General features: G+C 40.0%; 1 protein-coding gene across 1 annotated transcript in view; it reads right to left on the bottom strand.

The window, feature by feature from the left end:
- Positions 1-20635, bottom strand: part of COL15A1 (collagen type XV alpha 1 chain) — a 113835-nt gene that overhangs the window by 44855 nt on the left and 48345 nt on the right. Inside the window, exons 9-17 of the mRNA XM_062498385.1 lie at positions 20090-20116; positions 17571-17633; positions 13756-13833; positions 12043-12111; positions 10953-11078; positions 8136-8198; positions 6049-6084; positions 4789-4941; positions 792-860 (exon numbers count right to left, since the gene is read on the bottom strand). Of these exons, the coding sequence (XP_062354369.1) occupies positions 792-860; positions 4789-4941; positions 6049-6084; positions 8136-8198; positions 10953-11078; positions 12043-12111; positions 13756-13833; positions 17571-17633; positions 20090-20116 (684 nt within the window). The remainder of the gene's footprint in view (positions 1-791; positions 861-4788; positions 4942-6048; positions 6085-8135; positions 8199-10952; positions 11079-12042; positions 12112-13755; positions 13834-17570; positions 17634-20089; positions 20117-20635) is intronic.

The raw sequence follows: 20635 nt of genomic DNA, 5'->3' as shown, positions 1-20635 counted from the left end.
TGAGGCTTAGCCTGAACATCACAAGATGCAAATTGTGACCAGTGTCCCTTGCTGCACAATCTGGCCCTATAAGGAACAGTTTGGCTTCATCATACTTGCAGTTGCCCCTCAGAGACTCCTAAGTAGCTACTGGATCATGGATTTGTCTCCTTTTGTTGCCAGACTAAACCACTAGAGCTCCTTCTATTGTTAAGAATGACAGTAAATCCAAATGATCTGGTTGGTACTGATACATTATATTGCCATATTCCCTACCTGATGATTTAAGTGCCCCACACTAGCAAAAAAATATCCTGAGGCACAGTGATGGTGAAAAAAAGCATCCCTTTGTCTGTGACATTGCTTCCACACTACTGGGAACGATTTTTTAGGTTTAAAAGTGGCATGTCATATTATGCACCTTTGATTGTCGAACATTTCAGTTTCATCTTCTTATGTGTGATTCACCCTCATATGTGAGAAAGGAATCTATTAGAGTGAAAGAAGAAATAGAGAGCTAGAAAACATGAAAACCCTTATTTCACTCCTTAATATCTCAAAAATATATCACAGCAGAATCAAACAAATCATTAGCTAATGAGGTATCAGAGAAATACCATTCAGATTCTTTGGAGGACATCCTAGAGCAAGTGAATTCATTTCAGTGTAGTGACTCTCAATCTGTAGCTGACTGGGGCTATATGTTTCCAAAAAGCAGAATGGAAGAAACTTCTGGTCGGAAAAAAACCCCCAAAACAAACCAAACAACCCAACAACAAATTATACTCCCATCCCCCAAAACACCCACTCACCTTTGGCCCCCTTGATACAGGAATTCTTGATTCACTTAACAGGTTGATGCTACCTGATCCTTCCATATCCTAAAGGAAGAGACAAAAAAAATGCTACAGAATTTAAGAATTTATGTTTTGGGGTTTTTTTTCTGTTTTTTTTTTTTTGGTGTTTGTTTTGTTTTGTTTTGTTTTGTTTTGGTTTTTTTTGGGTTTTTTCTGTTTTTTTGTCTTTTTTTTTTCAACTGCTATGTATTCAGAAATTCTGTTAAAACTGGAAACTTACCAATATTTTAATCTTTTCTCATTAACTTTTTTCTTGAGATAAATGGATGATGTTCTGGAGATAGGATTTGCTCAAAAGTGATAAAAACATGTTGGTCTTCCTTACAGAAACTCTGGTCTTTACTGTCTTGCCAACTTGACCATTGCTCCAGCACTTCAGGCTGAAGAGCATCAAGCAGAAGTGAGAGAGTCTGTACTGTGTTTAGGCACACTTTAAGCAGCATTTTTCTGTGCAGCATTTACCTGCCACCCAGCTATGGAAACCCTAATGACTAGTAAGGGTGACAAGAACTGATTTATGGAAGGAAGAACTTGCAGTTTGCTAAAGGCAGCAATCACTTTCCATCAATAAAGGCTCTTCCTAATTTTCACAGTCAAATATTGAACTCCTGCCTAAAATACCACTTTTTGAAACTGAGCAGAAAAAAAAGAGTTCCACCATCACATTGTAGAATTAATTATGTTGAAAGGGCTCTCAGAGGCTGCCTGGCCCAACTTCCTGTCAAAAGCAGTGTCGACACTGAATTCCAATCAGGTTGTTTAGGGCACTGGAAACTCAGGCCTTGAAACCTTCCAGAGATGAAGATTAAGTGTTCTCCAGACTAAGCAAGTTCAGTCCCCCTGAGACTTTCCTTACAGGTTATCTGCTCCAGCCCACTGTCCATTTCCATTGCCATCTGGTAACTTCAGAAAGAAGTCCCTGTGCAGTGGGAGTCCTTGAAACCTATTTCCCATGGAAATTTTTGAGTAGTTTTAAAGGAAATGACATAGAAAGCAGCAACCTCCCTCTAGCTTTCATTGATCTATGACATTCCAGATCCATGGTAGAAGCAAGAGCTGCCAGTTCCAAAGCAGCAAAGAAATAAAATCGCAGGCTGCCATAATGACTTGTTTCAGGCTCAGCACCTGTCATGTTCCTATCCCTGTGCCTAGTCTAAACTTGTCAGACTGTGCTCCAAAACATCTGGATGAACCATGCCAGCAGGGAGCTGTTCACTTGCTTTTAGCTGCAGTTTTAGTTGCAGCTGTGATGGTTTAATTGTGTCCTTTTACTCAAAAGGCAAAAACTTAATCTTTCTTTGTTTCTCTTCCCTGCTCATAGCCATACAGCCTCTGTTTGCAGCATCAGCATCATGTGTCAAATCCCCTCACTTTCCTCTGGATGACTAAAATGGCAGAAAGTATGTTACCTTCGGGGTTACTGCAAGTGTTCTCTAAAATTTTAGTAAATTAAATTGGTTTGTAGAAGAATTGATGAAATACTGAATGTTAGTGCACGCCAAGTCTAGGCATGTGCCAGGAATGTCTGCAGATGGGAGAAGGAACAGGAGCAAAGGAGAATCTCTGCCTCTTAGTGACAACAAGCCCTTGTGTCAGCTTACCATGTTTGGAGGCCTACTTATCCTTCTGCTAATTAATTAGGCTTGAAATGGCCCATCTTAGTACAGCTGTGATGTACTTGGGAGATAGTCTAAGGAAAAGGGTGAGACACCAATCAGATGACCTTCAGTTACTATTGAATGACAGCTAAACACCAAAGGTATGGAAAACATCATCTGACCTGACTCCACTTAAAAAGAGAGATCTTGTTCTTCTGACCTTTTCTGCCAACTCTACAAGAGTAAGAGAAGCAGAAGGAATGCACAGCCGGAATCAGGTCCTCCCTTTTGGGGGACCAAGGTGAGAGACCTTTTTGTGCAACTTGATTGATTTAATGTTATTCAGACTTTCATTCTGCTCCTCCATCAGCTGTCAGTGTACCAAACACCAACAGAAAATCTCATATTCTCTTTGGCCTGTTTAATCAAACTCTCAGTGCTTAGGGTAAACCACACTGTGTTTCTGGGCCCTTTCCCTTGACTGCACTGTGCCAGTCTGTTTTTCCCTTTAAGAGAGTGCTTGATGCCTGCTTTATATAACACATCATCTTTTTGACATCTGAATGTTTTTAATGGGTTTACCAGGTACCTTCTGCAACTCAAACTGTTCTTTTGGCAAGCGTAAGTGCCAGCAAACACCATGCCATTTGGTTTTTGCACATAGCTGATCACAGATGCTAACAAGTGCTAACAGGAGTGTTTTGCAGAAACAGCCTTGCAGCAATAAACAGACTGCCAACCAAAAGGTAGTGACACCCTAACAAACTGGCAGACCACGGTGCTGCCTCAACAGATGGCAGGGGTGGGCATCCAAAAGATCATCTACTTCTAGCAAGCCTGTTTAAAGTAGTATTCCTCTCAGGGAAATGACAATCACGCCAATTTTGTATGGACTATAGATAAAGTTCAAGATGAAGCCAGTTATGATACTGTTGCTGCAGTTAGAGCTCAAATCCTTCTGCATTTTCATCCATAAAAGTGAGGACTCCCAATTTTCACCCTTCCCTGTTCATCTGCTAAGCTTGCTCCTCTGAGACTTAGGTATCAAAAATGGCAGAGTTTGATCCTAAGCACCTAATTTCAGGAGAACTCTCTGGTGACATAGTAAAGGCATGTTGCCTTCTACTCAAATAGTGCTAATGGGAAAAAGTGGAGAATCTCTTAAAGAATGGGTCCTCACAGGCCACAGCAGATGACTATAAGTCAGAGAAGCCATCATTCTGGGCCAAAACTCAGACCAGACCTGGGATGAAGGTGCGACTTGCCAGTGGTCCTCAACTAATTCTGAGACAAATAGGTGTTTATTCAGGGGAGGCTTTGTACCAGTGTAGTGTGCCTAAGACAAGGCAGAGAGGACTGCTTGTATGCTCAGACTTCAAGCTGCTCCTTGCTAAAAATTTCAGTGCTGGCAATTAAGAACTTGTGAACTGCTAGAGAGATTTTTGTCCATTGGAATTCACTTACATCATTGAGATTATTAACCAATACATCTACCTAGTATATCAAATCTATCATTTATCTAGTACAATATTATTTAGTCTGACATCATAAACAAATTGGGTCTCTAAACAAGCATTAGTGGTCATGTCTATGACACCTCAAAGTGAAAAGAAAAGAAAAATACAAGAGTTGGGGTAGATACTTAGAGAAACATGTAGGGAAACTGGTATCTTTTAAAGATACTACCATTTTGCTGCAGCCATTCTACAGATGGCCAGTAATTTTGATCAAACACTCTTACTTCTCTGATGAGACTGCTCTGAGTTACTGTGTAAACTCTATTACATCCCATGACATAAAAAACTCCCAAAGGCTTTGCTGAGCCAAACAGCTAAATTAGAATTGAAAAATGCATGGGAATAAAAGGAAAAAAAAAAAGTGAAGACACAAATATAAATATTGATAATGACACTTTCTTGGCCTCTCTTCACAAAGATGTCAATGCAGCGGCTCTAATTCACGAACTCTTGCCTTTCTTTACTGCAAAGCCACTTTCTGCTCCAACAACATTATCCAAATGAGCAGTTCTCAAATGATATGTGAAACTCATCTTGAGCTGGCCCAATCTCATATTTTTAAGTGATGAAGGTATTATTATCAGAAGTAGAAAAAGTAACATCTGCAATTTTAAATTTTCAGTAGAACACTTTTGTTCTAAGTGGAACAGACCGTGAGGTCAGAAATGAGCAATGTGTGTCTCTGTATTGACACTCCTCAGCAAATTTCAATCTAGAACAAATTTCTTTGTCATCACTTCAGACTTAAATACCTGTGAAATACATAGGTGATCACACTGTCTTTCCTCTGGAGGAAATATATCCACAGTTACAACAAACTTCAGAATAGCAAAATACCTCAAATCCCAAGCTGTAACTTAGTCCTGGTGGTCCAGGAGGTCCAGGAGGTCCGGGAGGCCCAGGAGGTCCTGGTGGCCCAGGTTTTCCAGGAGACCCAATAGGGCCAGCTTCTCCTTTGGGACCTATTGATCCAATGACTCCAGTATCACCCTACAATAAAAGTGCAGTCTATTGATGTACTGAATATGCCTAAATAGAGACAAGTAAGTAGATTTACAGGATCACAGAACGGTTTGTGTTGGAAAGCTCATTAAGTTTCAATCTCTCTGCCATGGGCAGGGACACCTTCCACTAGACCAGGTAGTTCAAAACCACATCCAACCTGGCCTTGAACATTTCCAGGAAGAGGTCATCCACTGTTAATGTTCATGGCCCTCCCCTGGACTTGTTCCAACAGGTGCATGCCTTTCTTGTGCTGGGGATCCCAGGGCTGGGCACAGCTCTCCAGGTGGGCTCTCGTGAGGGCAGAGTAGAAAGGGAGCATCACCTCTCTCGACCTGTTGGCCATGTGTGGTGGTTCTGGATGAGCTGGAGCTTGTTTTCCCCACAGCAGCCCTCACAGTGCTGTGCTTTGCATTGGTAGCTGGAAAGGTGTTGATAGCACACTGGTGTTTTGTCTGCTGCTGAGCAGCACTGGTACAGCATCAGCACTGCCTTTAATATCCTTTAAATTCTCTCATCCCCTCCTCCCATCAAGTGGGCTGGGAGTGGGCAATACCCTGGGAGGGGACACAACTACGCTAAAATAGCTGACCCAAATGAAACAAAGGAGTATTCCATATCATATGATGCCAGGTCAGATATAAAAGCTAAGGCAAAGAGGAGGAACGGGGGGCATTTGTTATTTTCTAGTATTTGCCTTCCAGAGCAACTGCTTCCTGGGAAGTGACTGAGCATTACTCACTATGGGAGGTAGAGATTAAACTTTTTTTTCTCGTTGCTTATATGCATGCAAACTTTCACTTTATTTCTGCTTTAGCAAACACTGCCTTATCTCAACCTACAAATAATTTTCCATGTTATTCTCTTTCCCCAGTCCTGCTTGGAAGGGATAGAGATAACTTTGGAGCAGTGTCCAGCCAAGGTTACCTGACTACCCCACACTTCAGAGAGAAGCATACTGGCCAACTGGGAAACCAGTTCTGCCCACTTCACTGGGTTATACATAATAATCTCTAAGATTTCTCAGCCCTTCTCAGTAACATGCGTAATTACAGTGCTGCTGTCATTCTGTAAAGATACTGTCTTTTTTGTTACCTTTGGACCAGCAGAACCAGGTAGACCTTGATCACCCTGTAAAAGAAAATAAATTCTAAATACTTAGAATAAGACCATTACACAAGAAAACCATATTTATGGTATTTTTCCTTAATACAAGTGCCCGCAGATTTCTGTGTTGTTTAATTTTACGTTCTTTACATGAAGCCCTTCATCTGAAACACCAGACCTCTAAGTAAAAAAGAAAAAAATTCTGTAATCCAGGAGTTGCAATAACACTCTAATAGCTCTGGTCTGGTAGGCTGACTGGACTTAATCTTGCACTCCAATTATTTATACAGATTTTAAGGATTTGGAGTACACAGAATTAAACATTACAGGTCACATCTTCATGCTTCTGAATATAAATGTCAAAATTGTTGTGGGTTATAACAGAACTGGAAACTGGTCCCACTCAAGTTGTCTAGGGCACCCTTCCAAACACAGGATGTGATGACTAGGAAGATTTTAAGGTTCCTCTGCAGCAATCAATATTTTATCAATATTTGCTTTTATACACTTTACCTGCATACTGTTTTTCTTTCCATTTCTATTTCACTGAATAGACAGAAATACAGTAATAATGCAATCAAATAATTACTTTCCAAATTGCTCTGAATCTAGTGGAATAATTTTTATGTTGGCAAGCTCCTGTCAACGGAAATATTTCTTGAGTAAAGTCTGAAAAAAATGAGCAAGCACCAGGAGTAAAATGAGAATGTTTTTAACTAAAAGCAACAGCTAAACTCCATGTCAAATGTCACTCCAATGAACAAACTGAATTTACTTTCAGTGCATCCTGTTGTTTCTTCCTGTTATCTTCTCTGGATTAATTTGGAATAATGTACTAAACAGATATTGCAATATAAATTAAATCAAGGTTTTCAGGAAAAAAAAAAGTAAAGATTGAAAAATACTCTTACTTATATTGAACAGACGTAGATATACAGTGCCTCAATTCTAATCAAACTTCTATCAAATATACACCATGCAGCAAACAGACTCGGGGAGGAAAAATATTGTAGTCCTTTTCTTTTAAGGATTATGTTTTTTTAAAAAATTTAATTTATCTTTAATTTCTTATCTTTCCCCATCAATCTCCTCCTATAGTGTGTGATTCATGTTCAGTTTACTTCATCTAGACTTCTTCCTGTTCTTAGGCTCCCTCATGTAAAACACACACCACTGATTACTATGGACACAGGTTTCAAGTGCCTCCTTATAACACACACACTGCCCTTCCTGCGTGGCTGCTGGCTCCCATGTGTGCTGCACTTCTAGCAGCCTCAGGCTTTTGCTATCACAACTCAGAACCTTCAGCCCTCCAGAGATAAAATTAAATCAATATTCTGGCCATTTAAACTTGCCTTTTCATTCCCCTTACGGTGTGTGAGCTTACAGCGTACACTTGGGAATTTACTTTCAAGTTCTTGTGCATAAGGTGTGTTGTTGAAGCTCACTAGAGGATGAAATTGTCTTGTAGTCTTTGTTTTCTTCACATCTTTCTTGAAGTAGGGCGTAAAAAAATGGTTTGATTAGCAATGGAAATCCCCTAGTCGAGTCTGTTTTGCCTGTGACAGTAATTGCTGAGTGATCTTTCTGTCCTTATCTTAACCCATCAGCTTTTCACTGGTGGGCACCTGTTGTCCAATCATGTGGGCCACACCTTTGTCTCTTGTTTGCCAATTTAAATGGTTTGTGCTCCTTCAGACTTCTCCCCTGGCATAGAGTGTGCTGTCACTCTGTGCCAGGCTGGGCTAACTGGACTTCTCTCCTTGCCCCCCAGGCTCACCTGTCTGAGCCCAGTCACAACTGGCTTTTGAGTGGCAGATCACAACAGAGTAGTTCACACTGCGTATCGAACATTGCATGTTGCAGAAAATGAGATAGCATCCAATAGGAAATTCTGGACTTCTGAACATGCCTTTTGAGATGTGTTCTAAAAAGCCATTAGTATCTGGATTCCATTAAAAAAATACTGAAGCCAGATGCTATTGTGTTGTGGGGACAATTATTTATGATTTTTACAGCCTAGAATTGTCAAAGATTTTCCACTGAAGTAGGAGCAAGGCAGACATTTAACTTACCTTTTCTCCCTTCCATCCTGGTGGGCCAACCACTCCATCACGGCCAGGAGGACCTTGAGGGCCCTGTAGATGACAGTAAATCTAAAGCAGGTGCCACTTGAGAGCTCAGTTTCTACAACATGTGTTTAGGCGTCAGGGACCAACTGATGACACAGCTTTATGAAACACTAATGTGTAGTGCCTCCCACCACTAAGTTTTAACACTTTTATTTCTCTCCCTCCCCCCCCCCCCCCCCCCCCCCCACTGCTTTTGCTCTTTGGATGCACTCGAAGTCATAGAGTAACTAATGGATTATTTTTAATATTGAGAATAATCAGAAATATTTTCAGTATTGTATTTTGGCAGGATTGCATAGACAGAAGAGAATAAGAAAAGAGGTTGAGCTAAGAACAATAACTGTTCTAAAGTTTACTGATTACTTCCACTGTACTGCTGAGCAATTTTAGGCTTCATTGTGCTAAAATTGCTAATTTCCTTTAGAATTTTGGAATAGTCTCTCTTATGCAGCTAGCAGGCAACACTAGGACATTCTTGTCAGGATATAGTAATGCATTTGTGAGCTACCTCAAACAAAAAATTAGGATAGAAAATATCCCTATACAATGCTATGAGTCAATTAAACTTCATGTAACATTTAGAAAATGTGTGTTTAACCAGATCAATACCATATCAGTACAAGATGCACTGTGAAGCTGTTTGGGCAGGGGTAATTCCCATTATAAAATGCAAACATTTACTCAAACATTTCCAAGACACACTTGTTGAGAGAAGAGGTACTACTTCACAAACTTCTTGATTTAGCAAGGACTTAAGCCTGTCCCCAACTTCAAGTGACTGGCTGGTCTCCTGGAATTAGAATTCACAGCTGAAAACTTAATAACACAAATGTGTTAATGTGGTACTTAATGAGCATTCCCCACCAAAAATATTCTGCTGGGAATTGACCTAACTTCATTTATGCAGAGTGTGCAAATGTGTGCAAATCTTTGAAAAGCAGCATTACAGTTTCTTAGGTCACCTGAATTTGTGGGATTGCATGGGTCTGTGTTCTTAATAGCTGGAATTTTCCTCCAGCAGCTTGCAGATTTGTCCTAGACTGATTGTTCAGAAAATGTTTTTTAGTAGTCTTATTAACATTTAACTTCTGCTTTTTTTTTTTTAACTGATATGTTTCCCAGGATCTATCCTGAAACAATGATTTCTGTTGCATCAGAAAATTGACTGTGTGTAAGTAGTTCACTTTATTGCCTGTGAAATCCCAAATTACACAAGAGGGAATACACTCATCTTTAAAAATAAAAGATTAATCAATACTTATTTCTCCATTTTCTTTTAATTCCTTTTTACATTATTCTTTTTTGGCAGAAAATAGTACTATATAGTAATATATAGTACTAGTATATTACTATATCTTAGACCATTTGAATTACTTTCTACTCTAAAGATGTAGAAACAGTCACAGTCAGAAAAGTTGAAGGTACATTTTGAATTGCAAAGAAGGTTTTAAAGAGAGTCTTTTAATCTAACACTGCACTTTATCAAATGCAGTAAATAAAACATTAGGGCAACTGTCTTTTTAATAAGTCTTGCCAATGCATTTTCTTAAAATCACATTTGTAATACTCAATACGATTTGATCTGTCTTGGATTCAGAAAAGAAAAAGTGTGCTGTTGGGAGTTGAGCAATTAGATGAAATCTGGTCAGCGTTTCAGACTTTTTTATTTTATGCTGCCATCCATATTACAATCACTAGATGCAGAGAAGAGTGGAGTCCCTTGGTGTCCCATGAACTTGACTCTTGAATCCCACATTTAAGACTTTCAGGTGCTTAATTTCCTTCTGCACAAAAGATGCTGCTTTCCACCTGGATGACCAAACGCTTTTTAGATTTTGTATCAACTCCCAACTTGGTTATCCTCAAAAAAAACCTCCTCCAAGACAACTGAGATATAGCAAGATCTCCTTTTTAACACCCATCACCCACACACTTCCTTGATATATGCTAATGACACCTTGTCAGGTACAGAAATGGTGACTCACTTTGAGGGTTGTGAGATGTACAGGACAATTTTTTTCCTGAGAGCAACTGCTGTTGGCAGATGGTTGGTAGGGAATAAGGGAACCATACTAGTGAATACATGGAATCAGAGATTATTCTGAATTGGAAAGGATCATTGAGTGCACCTCTTAGATGAACGGCCCGCACAGATATCAGACCCATAACCTTGGCTTTGTTAGCACCATGCTCCAACCAACTGAGCTAATCTCATAGTTCCAGAGCGGATTCTCAGAGCTGTTCAATGCTAAAAAAAATAATTTTCTTCACTGAAAAAGCTGCTTTCCTAAGGATTTATTTGCAAGTCAAACTTTAGCAACATTTTAACAGCAGAATTATATTTCTCATGTCCAGAGGAATAAGCGTTTCTACCTAGCTGAAGAACAGGATAGGAGAGGAAAGAGGAAAAATCAGTTTATTCTACGAATTCCCTGGATGTTATATAAGCGATTTAGCAAACTTCATTTTCCTGAAAGCACCAGAGGAAAACTGATACTTAGTCTCATTCAGTGTTGGCAAAAGCATTCTTAATTTTTATTTATTCTGGTCCAGATTCACCAGTATCTGTCTGCCAAATGTACATTACGGCAGTAATGTGCTTTGGTTAACAAGACTTTTTTTTTTGGTAAAAATTTGCATAAGAGTCAACCTCTTAAACTAAAAAGATTCTGTAATTTTATTAAGAATTATACAGACTGCAAGTCTTAGTGTTGCAGGACAGAAAAAAACATCAATGTTTGTGCACAAAAGGGTACTCACTTCAGGACCTGGTTCCCCAGAATATCCATCTTCTCCTGGTGACCCAGGAGGTCCTACACCTGAATCAGGTGCTGGCTTTCCTGGAAGACCAGGCAGTCCTGGAGGGCCTGGTGGCCCTGGGAGACCCTGGATAAATCAGCAGGACTGTTAGAAATTATCCTAGCCAGGTTCTCTTCTATACACACGGAACAGGAAAAAGCTCACATAGACTGTTTTGGCTTATAAAACACAGCTGGGGTTTCCACACCACTTCTTCTTCACTGAGAACCAATTTTAGTTTGACAGATACACCCTTACATGGGGTCACACCGACCTCCCTCAGCTGTGCTCTCTGAACTGTGTGACACCTCCTAGCATGCATTGGCAAGCACTACATTGAAAACCAAAAGACTTCATGTCAGCTCTCTGTAGCCCAGTAAAGGTCTCACATATATCCTAAGGATCGACCTAATGATCAGAGACCTAACCGCAATGAAACCAAGGGATCATTGTACAGAGGGAAGGGGTTGGTTTTTTTCTCCTCTACCATTCTGTGGGGTTTCTTCACATCACTGCTGGAGCACTGAGGATCTCTACTCATGGTGAAGATTGCCTTAATGCTGTCAGACTGGCCTCTGCTCTAAAGATCTATCCTGCATGGACATGCGGACAGGTGTTTAAATTGAATGACTTGAACGAAGTGAGTGAAATTTTATTTTAGAGGGAACAGTAAATTTGCAAATATTCCCTCTCATGTCCAAGTCCATCCATGTTACTTGTTGCATTAGCAGGCAGAGATGGAGAGCTTGAAGTTTTGGGCCATGGCACTACAAGTGAGGAAATCTTTAATTCTGACTTAGGGCCATGTACAGGATTCCAACTGGAAGAGGTCATCTTGGATTTTCAATGCAGTAATCAGAGTCTTCTGCAAGGCACTCACCTGTCCTATTACCTACAAAGGGCATCTGAAAGGGCTCCTGAAATGAAACCCTACAAACCCTTTCTGAACGCTGTAAGTTAAGCATGCATAAAACTTGCATTATGAAAAATTCTACAACCTGCATGAGTAAAATAAAGCTCTTTATCATGAGAAATATCAGTATATACTTACCCTTAAAATCTCAGTCTCTCTGATATTCTCAGTATCTCCAGAACCCGATTCTTCAGGTTCCAGTCTATTCTGAAGTGAGGAGAATTCCATTTAAAATTATTGCTTCTAAAGATGACAAATGCAAATATCACTTCACATTTACTGGAAACAGAGCTATCATCAATAATATCCTTACAGCAGTCTGTCACCAGTAAAATAAACTATAGTTTAACAAAAGCATTTTATTTTTGTTGCTGGTGTTTCATACCATCTTTTGTAGTCACCGAGCACTGTATTTACCTGCAGGTGCTCCATGAGCACAGTGATAACTCTCCTGCAGGACACACATGCTACGTGGCTGTTTAAGTGAACTGAAGTAATATCTCTGACAAATTTTAACTTCAGAAAGGTACCTGTCAACATTAAGAATATCCTAAAATGCAGATCTAACAAATAACCCCAGTTTCCTACAAAGTGCCCTTCAATTAGAAAGCCAGACTCTGAGATTCCTACAACTATAATAAAAAAGATGACATTTATAAAGATAAATCGATACACAGAAGTCTTTTCTAAAACATTTTGTTTTAGAAAAAACACCTTAGTGTTTAGTCCTTGGCAAGTTTCATAGCTGTGTACATTTTGCAGACTAGAGACAAAAGCACAGAGAGAAGTACTACTTGAATAAGTTATCATAGTACCAATGCTAATATTTCAAATGCCTGGGAGTTAAGGATGCATTTCTTGGATGCACTGGGACTTCTTCCACTTCACTACAGAATAAAAGGCTTTGAAATTTGCTGTCACAGAGAACAAGAAAGTAAAGGCAGTGTAGGACATGATGTTCCCTGCTACATTTATAGAAGTGGCCTTTAACTGGGTAAAACTGTTGGCCTGGGGCACCTTGTCCTAGGGATCTGGAGCTGCCTCGCTGGTCTCTTGAAGCCAGTGCAGGCTCAGCTGTGCAGCACAACACTCTTAATCTGTTTTTATGCTGAAGAAATATATTGGCTTAATTTAGCAGGCCCAGAATCAGGGGAGCATATAATCCATTTTGGCCAGTGGGACATGTTCCAAACTACCTTGTTAAATACTCACAACACCCAGTGTGACAGATGGTTTTGTGTAAAAGTCCACCCCAGGATTTCCACTGGTGTCGGTGGTGAACTCTGTGTAAGTGTAAAATCAGCTCTCACACCATGGACCGAAAATTCCGGCCAGATTCCTTCTTTAGCTGTGTGCACATGTATCCTCATGGATATAGCAGGAAAAGTCCAAGTACAGCAGTAAGATGGATCTGAAACTCATTCTTTAACTCATGCCTCAGTGCTGAGCATTCAAAATACAAACACTGCCATCATGCTGTTATGAGTTCTAGTATTTAATGACAGCAAACGTAACTGACTGTCAAACCATTTCTCTGTTCAGTAGCAGGAAGAAATTAGTAGCTTAGCTTTAGAATGCCTTTTTTGGAAATGTTTGTTTCATGTTCTCTGATATATTGTTGCTTTTACACAGGAGAGCACATACATCCACTGACATTTTAAAATGTGAATACTGGGTGTTCATGTAATATTCACATACTTTGGTCAGACATTTATTTGCATTTCTGCATGAATGTTTTAGAAAACATGATTATCTCTGTGGCAGTCAGGTTACTTTCCCAGAGAAAACCTCCTGTTTAGCTCTGGATTCCTCTGTGGCAAGCTGAGCTCACTAAGAACCCCAAATACTCACTAATCCTCTGGAAGGAGCAGATGGTCCTGTGGGTCCTGGTAGTCCAGGGGGCCCTGGCAATCCCTCACCAGGATCACCCTGAAATGGGAATTAAGATAAATAAGTAAGGATTTAACCATATAAAGGCTGTAAGCACTAGGTACAATCTGTGTGGATTTCCAGTCACAAGAGTGGCTGCTTAGATGCTATGAGCAGGGTTGGACTTTGTTCATTTCTAAGACAAGCTCCCAAGGAACATGATCTTTGCATTGGCAATGGAAGAAAGAACTCTTCCTTTTCTAACTTCTGCAACGAATTTGCAAGTGTACAATCAGCATTAACAGCATTAGGCAGTGCATAAGTCTTGCCAGAATAACGTTTAACTGTGGATGTTGCATTTTTAGGGTATATTATATATGAGCCCTCGCCCCACCCTCCCAAAAACACCAAACCAAACCAAACCAAACCAAACCAAACCAAACCAAACCAAACCAAACCAAACCAAACCAAACCAAAAACAATTAAGAAAAGGTAGTCAGTATGGTCACACCATGGTACTCAATCTTTAAATGTCTTGATTTTATTGTTACCCTCTGAAATGCTTTTTTCAATACCACCACAACATGATTTTTCTTCTGTGTGTTGACCTTTATCTACTGCCAACACAATGAAAGACACTGTTCAAATAAGTGTCATTTTCTCTCATAATTACTACCATTTCTTATGATTTGTCTTTCTTACATCACTTCTGACATTTTGCTGAGGCTCGTTTGAACTGCTTCAGCTTAAGATGTTTGTGACTTTGAACATTTTTTCTGCTCAAGTCCATCATTTTTCACTTGAGTCAAGAGTCAAGGTGTTGCCTTCACTGATCTGTGCTTTACCCTCTAACCTGCCAGTTTGCTATCTGAGCTTATGAGCATTTTAATTTTAATTTAATTTAATGTTCTCTAAATTCACATATTCAGTTACATAGCAGGAAACACTGACTTTTAATTGCCTCTTGGTCACTTGCTCTTTATGCTTGAGAGTTCATTAGATAAATGTATTCATTCAGCTCTTTGTTCCCTGCGGCTTTGTCAAATGGTTCCTATAGTGATACTTCAGTCATATCCACAGAGAATGTGTTTAATTAATTTGGGGCTATTTTCACTGTCTGCCAGCGTGTTCATTTACAGATGCTCTTCATTCATTTTAACACATCCTTGCTTTTTTCCAATGACTATTACATTAGTTCCTGGCAGTGTTTGGTGCTTGTTTTCATGCGGTTTCTTCCACTTTGTGTGCACTGCAAGGAAGGCGAAAACCCCAGATCTCACATTTGGGTCACGGTAATTTTTAGGAAGCCTGACTGTATCCATTCCCAAGGAGCATCTCATGACAGTATCTCTGCAGAGAACATGGACCACCGTGGGAAAGTGACAGCCAGCATCCCACTCTCCACTGATATGTAGTCCTCTATTCACTCCTGGCTTTCCATTTACAATGAGAAGAACCACAAAGAGGAAGGTGGATCTTACTACTGTTCCTGAAATTTAGATGTTATACTGGAAAAAGTGCTGACTGTTTTTAGACAGTATAACAGTTTTGAATTTTTTTGTGTGCACAGATCAATTCTTTAAGCTTTGCTCACTCTACCAACACAGCCAGGCCTAGGAAATCACACTGATTTGGATACTGAAACAATTTTCTGAACAACTGATAACTTAAAAGAGGATCAGAGCAGTGTCTTCTTGTTTGCTCTGTTTTTACTGCAGGAATTTTGTCTGTTTCAAGTACTGCCAAGACAAAGCTCTGACTTTGAAGCTGTTAGCTTTCCTTAGTGCTTTTGAACCTATTGTTAGGCTTTTTAGCACTTGTTTGCTAACTTCACAATGTCTCTTTGAAGTGTCCCTTGAAAAATATTAGTCCAATTTTTAAATGAAAAACTAAACTTAAGATGCCTTTACTAAAATAGCCATGAAAATAATCAAGAATAGAGTACTGGAGTATTTTCCTTTCCAATATAACTTTTGCTCTCTACAGCTAAACTGCTTCTCCTGCTGCTAGAATGTTCTCCTTCTGACAACTATTCTAATCAATAAACTAAGGCTGGATGGCCTTTGGCTGTCAGGTCAGCTAGAACAGACTGGCTGGGCCCACAGGTATCCTTAGGTACTTGACTCTGGGACTCCTTTTAGCCCTGCATGTTCAAAGCTAGTGCTTTGAGTATGTTTTTTTGTACCTTTTGCATGAAATAACATTAGACATATACTGGAATCCATCAGCATGAGTATTTGAAAGTAAAAAGCTTAGTGGGATGGCAGTGGAGGAGTACAGAGCCAGCCTACGCACAGTCTCATCTTGCAGCATACTGGGAACAGTTAACAACTGATGCTACCCCTGAGGCACTGTCTGAGTGAGATCTATTTGATACAGGCCAAAACATTGTCAGGGACCATATCTGCAAGTCTGAACCCTCAGCAAACCAGTCAGCTCCTGGGCCTGTTCCATTTGGCAGTGTAGGTGTAGCACTTGCTGCTGAAGATTGGAATGGTCACCTAACAGGAGCTGTGGCTGTAGCCAATGCAAAATAAAATGCATGTGCTAATTTGCATATTGCTTATAAATAGAAGAAATGTAAATGGCCATAATCTTAGCATCTTTTTCATTTGCTTTGTTTTCATTAGAAGAATCCTGACTGATTTTAAGATTTCCTACACATAAATTATTTATATCAGCACCAAGTACCCTAGAAATAACTCTGGTCACAAGAAGGACCAAAGCAGATTTGCAAGAAAACAAAAAAGCTAATTGTCAAATGACATTTATGTGCCTGTAATGCCTGTTGACAACTGCTGAAGTGTTTTGCTGATAATCTGTCTTCCCAGTCTATCTTTCCTGAAGGACCTGTATCTATACACTACAGCACTCCAGTTGTCTGTAACCTCTGAGAGATGGTAGCCCTGTGGCTGTGCATGGACTTGTAAGCCCTCCTGTTCATCGCCCATGCTGCCTGGTTTTGTGAAAATGTACCTGAGACAGGTACATGGAGGACAGCAATGTGTCCCCATCATGATGTAGCTGAGATGTTCCCTGACTGCCCCATACGCCTTCACTTCTCTACACTCTATGAGAACCCTCTGCTCAAAATACCTTTCCATTACTGCTGGACATAGATATGGGGGGATGCCATGCAATCTCGTGACCTGATTCCTGTCCTGGAGATGAATTTTACCTTTGAAATTATTCTGGATCATTTCAAACGAATCTGAACAGATGAGATTTATATGGGTCATGTTCGTGAATTTATGAAGTCTGTATTGTTTTGTTAAACAGATGAAAGGGATTATTAATTTGACACTTGGAGTTACTATCTGTATGTCAATTTTGTGTACAACATGTACTTTAATAATAGATTAATCCATTGCATCTCATTTCATCTCAGAAGAAATACAAGCTGTTACTTCAGATGGTTTCACTCTTATTTCAATTATGTTCATTTCCTAAGGGTAATATGATTATATTACCTCTGTTAAATCACTTAGCCAGTAGAGTAAGTTGCCCAGAGCAGTTATATACAACAATTGACTTTTCTTTATTAAGTGTTTAATACATCTTCCTTAGCTCTTCTGTGAATGCCCAGCTTTTTCTACTGCTGAAGTTATTTACATCCTTGAAAAATACTTATGATTCTGGTACGGTGCTATCCAGCCATTCATGGATGAACAGTAGGATGTTTAAGTTCTTCCCATGATTCCATATTTTTATGTCTCTCTCTCAGAGTGTACCAAATTAATACATGTGCAAGAATAAATTGTATCTGATTCATTGTTGGGTGTTAACAGAACACATACCTTTTCACCTTTCGGCCCTGCTTTTCCTTTCAGTCCTGGCAACCCCTGGAGTCCATTTTTACCCTAAAAGGAAGCAACTGTTTTAATTAGGCATTCTCTTTCATGTAGGCTGAGCAGGCTGTACACTTAGCAGCAGAGGCTGGATGTAAGGGTGCTAGATTCTAACTCTTGGTTTGTACAGTGGGAGGAAGTATGGGATTTGGCACAGAATGCCCCTGGCCGTGCCCAAAATGTGCCTCTCACCACATCTACCCTTCCCACAGCGAAGTGTTAGAGAAGTCTGTTTGGGGGGTACAGATGGGAGCACACGCAGGTTGCACTTGGATTTGGCAGAGTGCCAACAGGACTGCCACAGCACTGATGGAAAGGATTTTTAAAATTGTAGGATTTGTAACACACTACTGCCAGCTGCTGCTCTGAGTGCACAAAATAATATCATTAGCTTAAGCCTGCTCACACCATTTCTAAAACTTTTTTTTGTTTGTCTTAACCAACCTGAATCTATTCAGTTTCTACTGACTAGGATCCTTCCTGAGGACATACCTCTGACAGGCAGTGTGAGATACTAGATAGCATTTCACCCCATTTTCCATTCTAAACTTCACCAGTCAAATGAATACCAAATTATCCTTCTTTACATCTTCATATTACCTACATACAATATGCATATGTTCTTCCTTTGTTCATTAGCTAGAAAGAACCCCCACCAGCTTTAAAGTCAGTGCTATTATAAAATGGGGCTGCTTATGAATTCAGCTAGCACACTCAAGAAAATATTTAGAAGGCAAATAAATAGTGTTTTCCCACTGGCATTTTGGGAATCTGGACAGCTGTGGTTACGGACTCTACTGAAAAAGTTTTAGGACTGCCCTAATTTTAAAGATGGGTTATATAAAGTCATTAGGGAGAAAAATGTATCTCTAAGACTGAAGGGTGAGTTTTTTCCCTATGATGATTTTTCCTGTAGAGTTACTGGTAGCAGGTTCATAGAAAAGTAGTGAACACATGACCAACACAAATACAGAACATACTAATTGCACTGCTGAAGCCCCATCAAACCTGTAGTAAAGTTGCATGGGCATATGTAAGATTGGAACCCAGATGCACGTGGACAAAAGCCTAACTACAAAAAGTGCAAGACACCGTCACAAGATGCCTGTGATAGAAAGTAGGATTGTTTTCACAAGGACAAGACAATTGGGTTTTGAAGCATGGGAATTACATTTGAAGAATTTTGTTTAAGACATACTGGTTTCATAGAATTTTCTTTGAAGATACACCTCATGAAGGTTTCTGTTAATACATGAAATATAAATTTCTTGCCCAAAAACATGTTATTGGCACCTAACATGAGTTTTGGCTAAATATTTGCAAACCTAGCTACATTTCTTTGAAGATACCAGTGTCTGAAGTCAGCATTCAGAAAGGAGCTCGATAATGCACCTCATTAATGATCACTGAATTATTTTTTTTAATATCTTAAAACACACCAGTTTCATTTGAGGTTCAGTTGCAGGGGCAGGAAGGGTCAGGAAGCTCCCAGCAGTGGCATTGGGAAAGGGGAGCAGGCATGGGAATGGTGACAGCCACTGGGTGGTAAGGTCCTGGGAGAGGGGAAAGATGCACAAAGTGACAGACAAACAAACAAAACCAAAAACAAACAAACAAAAAACAACAACAAAAAAAAAAAAACCCAAAACCAAAATTACAAAGACCAACAAATGAGAAAGGAAACAAGGAAGCCAGGCAGTAGAACTTCAGTGGAGGACAGATACAGAAAAGCAGCTGAGATGTGCACAGAATATGACAGCTACAGGTCTGTTTTTGTGTGCTTTGCTGGGCAATGCTTCACACAGAGGATGCACCTGCAGGCTATCAGCAGCTTGTGGTGGACTGACCCAGGGGTGGGAGTTGTCTGGAGAAGCTGGGAAGGAACACCCCAGGAAGAGGACAGCTAATGTGACAGAGAAGGGTAAAGTAGAGGAACTCAGAGAAAGGAAAGCAGAAATGATGAAGCAGAAGATGCATCTGAATTAATGCGTAAGAGTAAAGGGGTGAGAGGTACATCTCAATTAACTCAAAGGTACCCTCAATTAACTACAAAGTTAATTGCAGGTGAGGTTAGGAGCAGGCAACACGGAAGAATGTGTATATGGAGGGTCAATGAAGCTCCCCTCTAGAAGGGGTGTGAGTATGTCCCCTTTTTGAAATTTCCCTCTTCAAAAAAGCCAGCCTCACCAAAGCTGAATTCCTGGTACAGCTGCTTATGCCATATCATGTCTTTTACTTTCTTTGCAACTGGGAAATCATAAATTTCTCATAGAAACCTGGATTTTGCTCTCTTGACAACCTGAGGATGTCAACTATGACACCAGAACTGTCCTCTAAAGAGAGGAGATGAAGAAAACACTTTGCTGCTTAAGCTTCAGTGTACCAGAGCCTCAAAATGTACCACAACATTAAAAATGCTGTGTTTTTCTTAATTCACTTAAGTAAAATAGGTATAAAAGAGTACTTACAGGTAACCCATTTTTACCAGGAATGCCCTAAAATAAAACATTTTTGTTAGAAAGGTAAATAAAACACTGTAACATAGAAGTAACAAAAGAGAAAAACAATTGAATTGTGATGTGCCATGCAGTGACAAAACGACAAACCAGAATTATATCAAACACTCTGGCACAGTGGGATGTTTTGCACCTCTCTTTAATCTCATGCATCTTGTGCTGACGGTTCACAAGGATTTGAGGTGTGAAACATCCTGGATATAGGGAAGCCACTGAAGGAGGCCTGTGAGCTCTGCACCTTTGCACACATTCAAACCTGAGAGCTGGGAGGGTGCTGCAGGAATCAGTGGAATTGCTGCTCAGAGAACATTTGTATGTTGGTGCAGCAGCTGTTTGCCTTTGCTTTCTGGTGGTTGTCACTCACCAGGCCCCTGCCCTGACACCTGTGCTGTGCAGGCAGGGTCATCCTGAGCTGCTGGGCTAAAACCCATCTTGTGGAAGTGTGACTGGTGACAGTGTGCAAGGCTGTGCAGTTCCAATTCTCCATGCACGTGTGAT

Source organism: Cinclus cinclus, chromosome 1 (assembly GCF_963662255.1).
Source record: "Cinclus cinclus chromosome 1, bCinCin1.1, whole genome shotgun sequence".
Taxonomy (NCBI): Eukaryota; Metazoa; Chordata; class Aves; order Passeriformes; family Cinclidae; genus Cinclus; species Cinclus cinclus.
The sequence above is the reverse complement of the archived record's forward strand: the minus strand, read 5'-3'. Positions and strand labels throughout refer to the sequence as shown.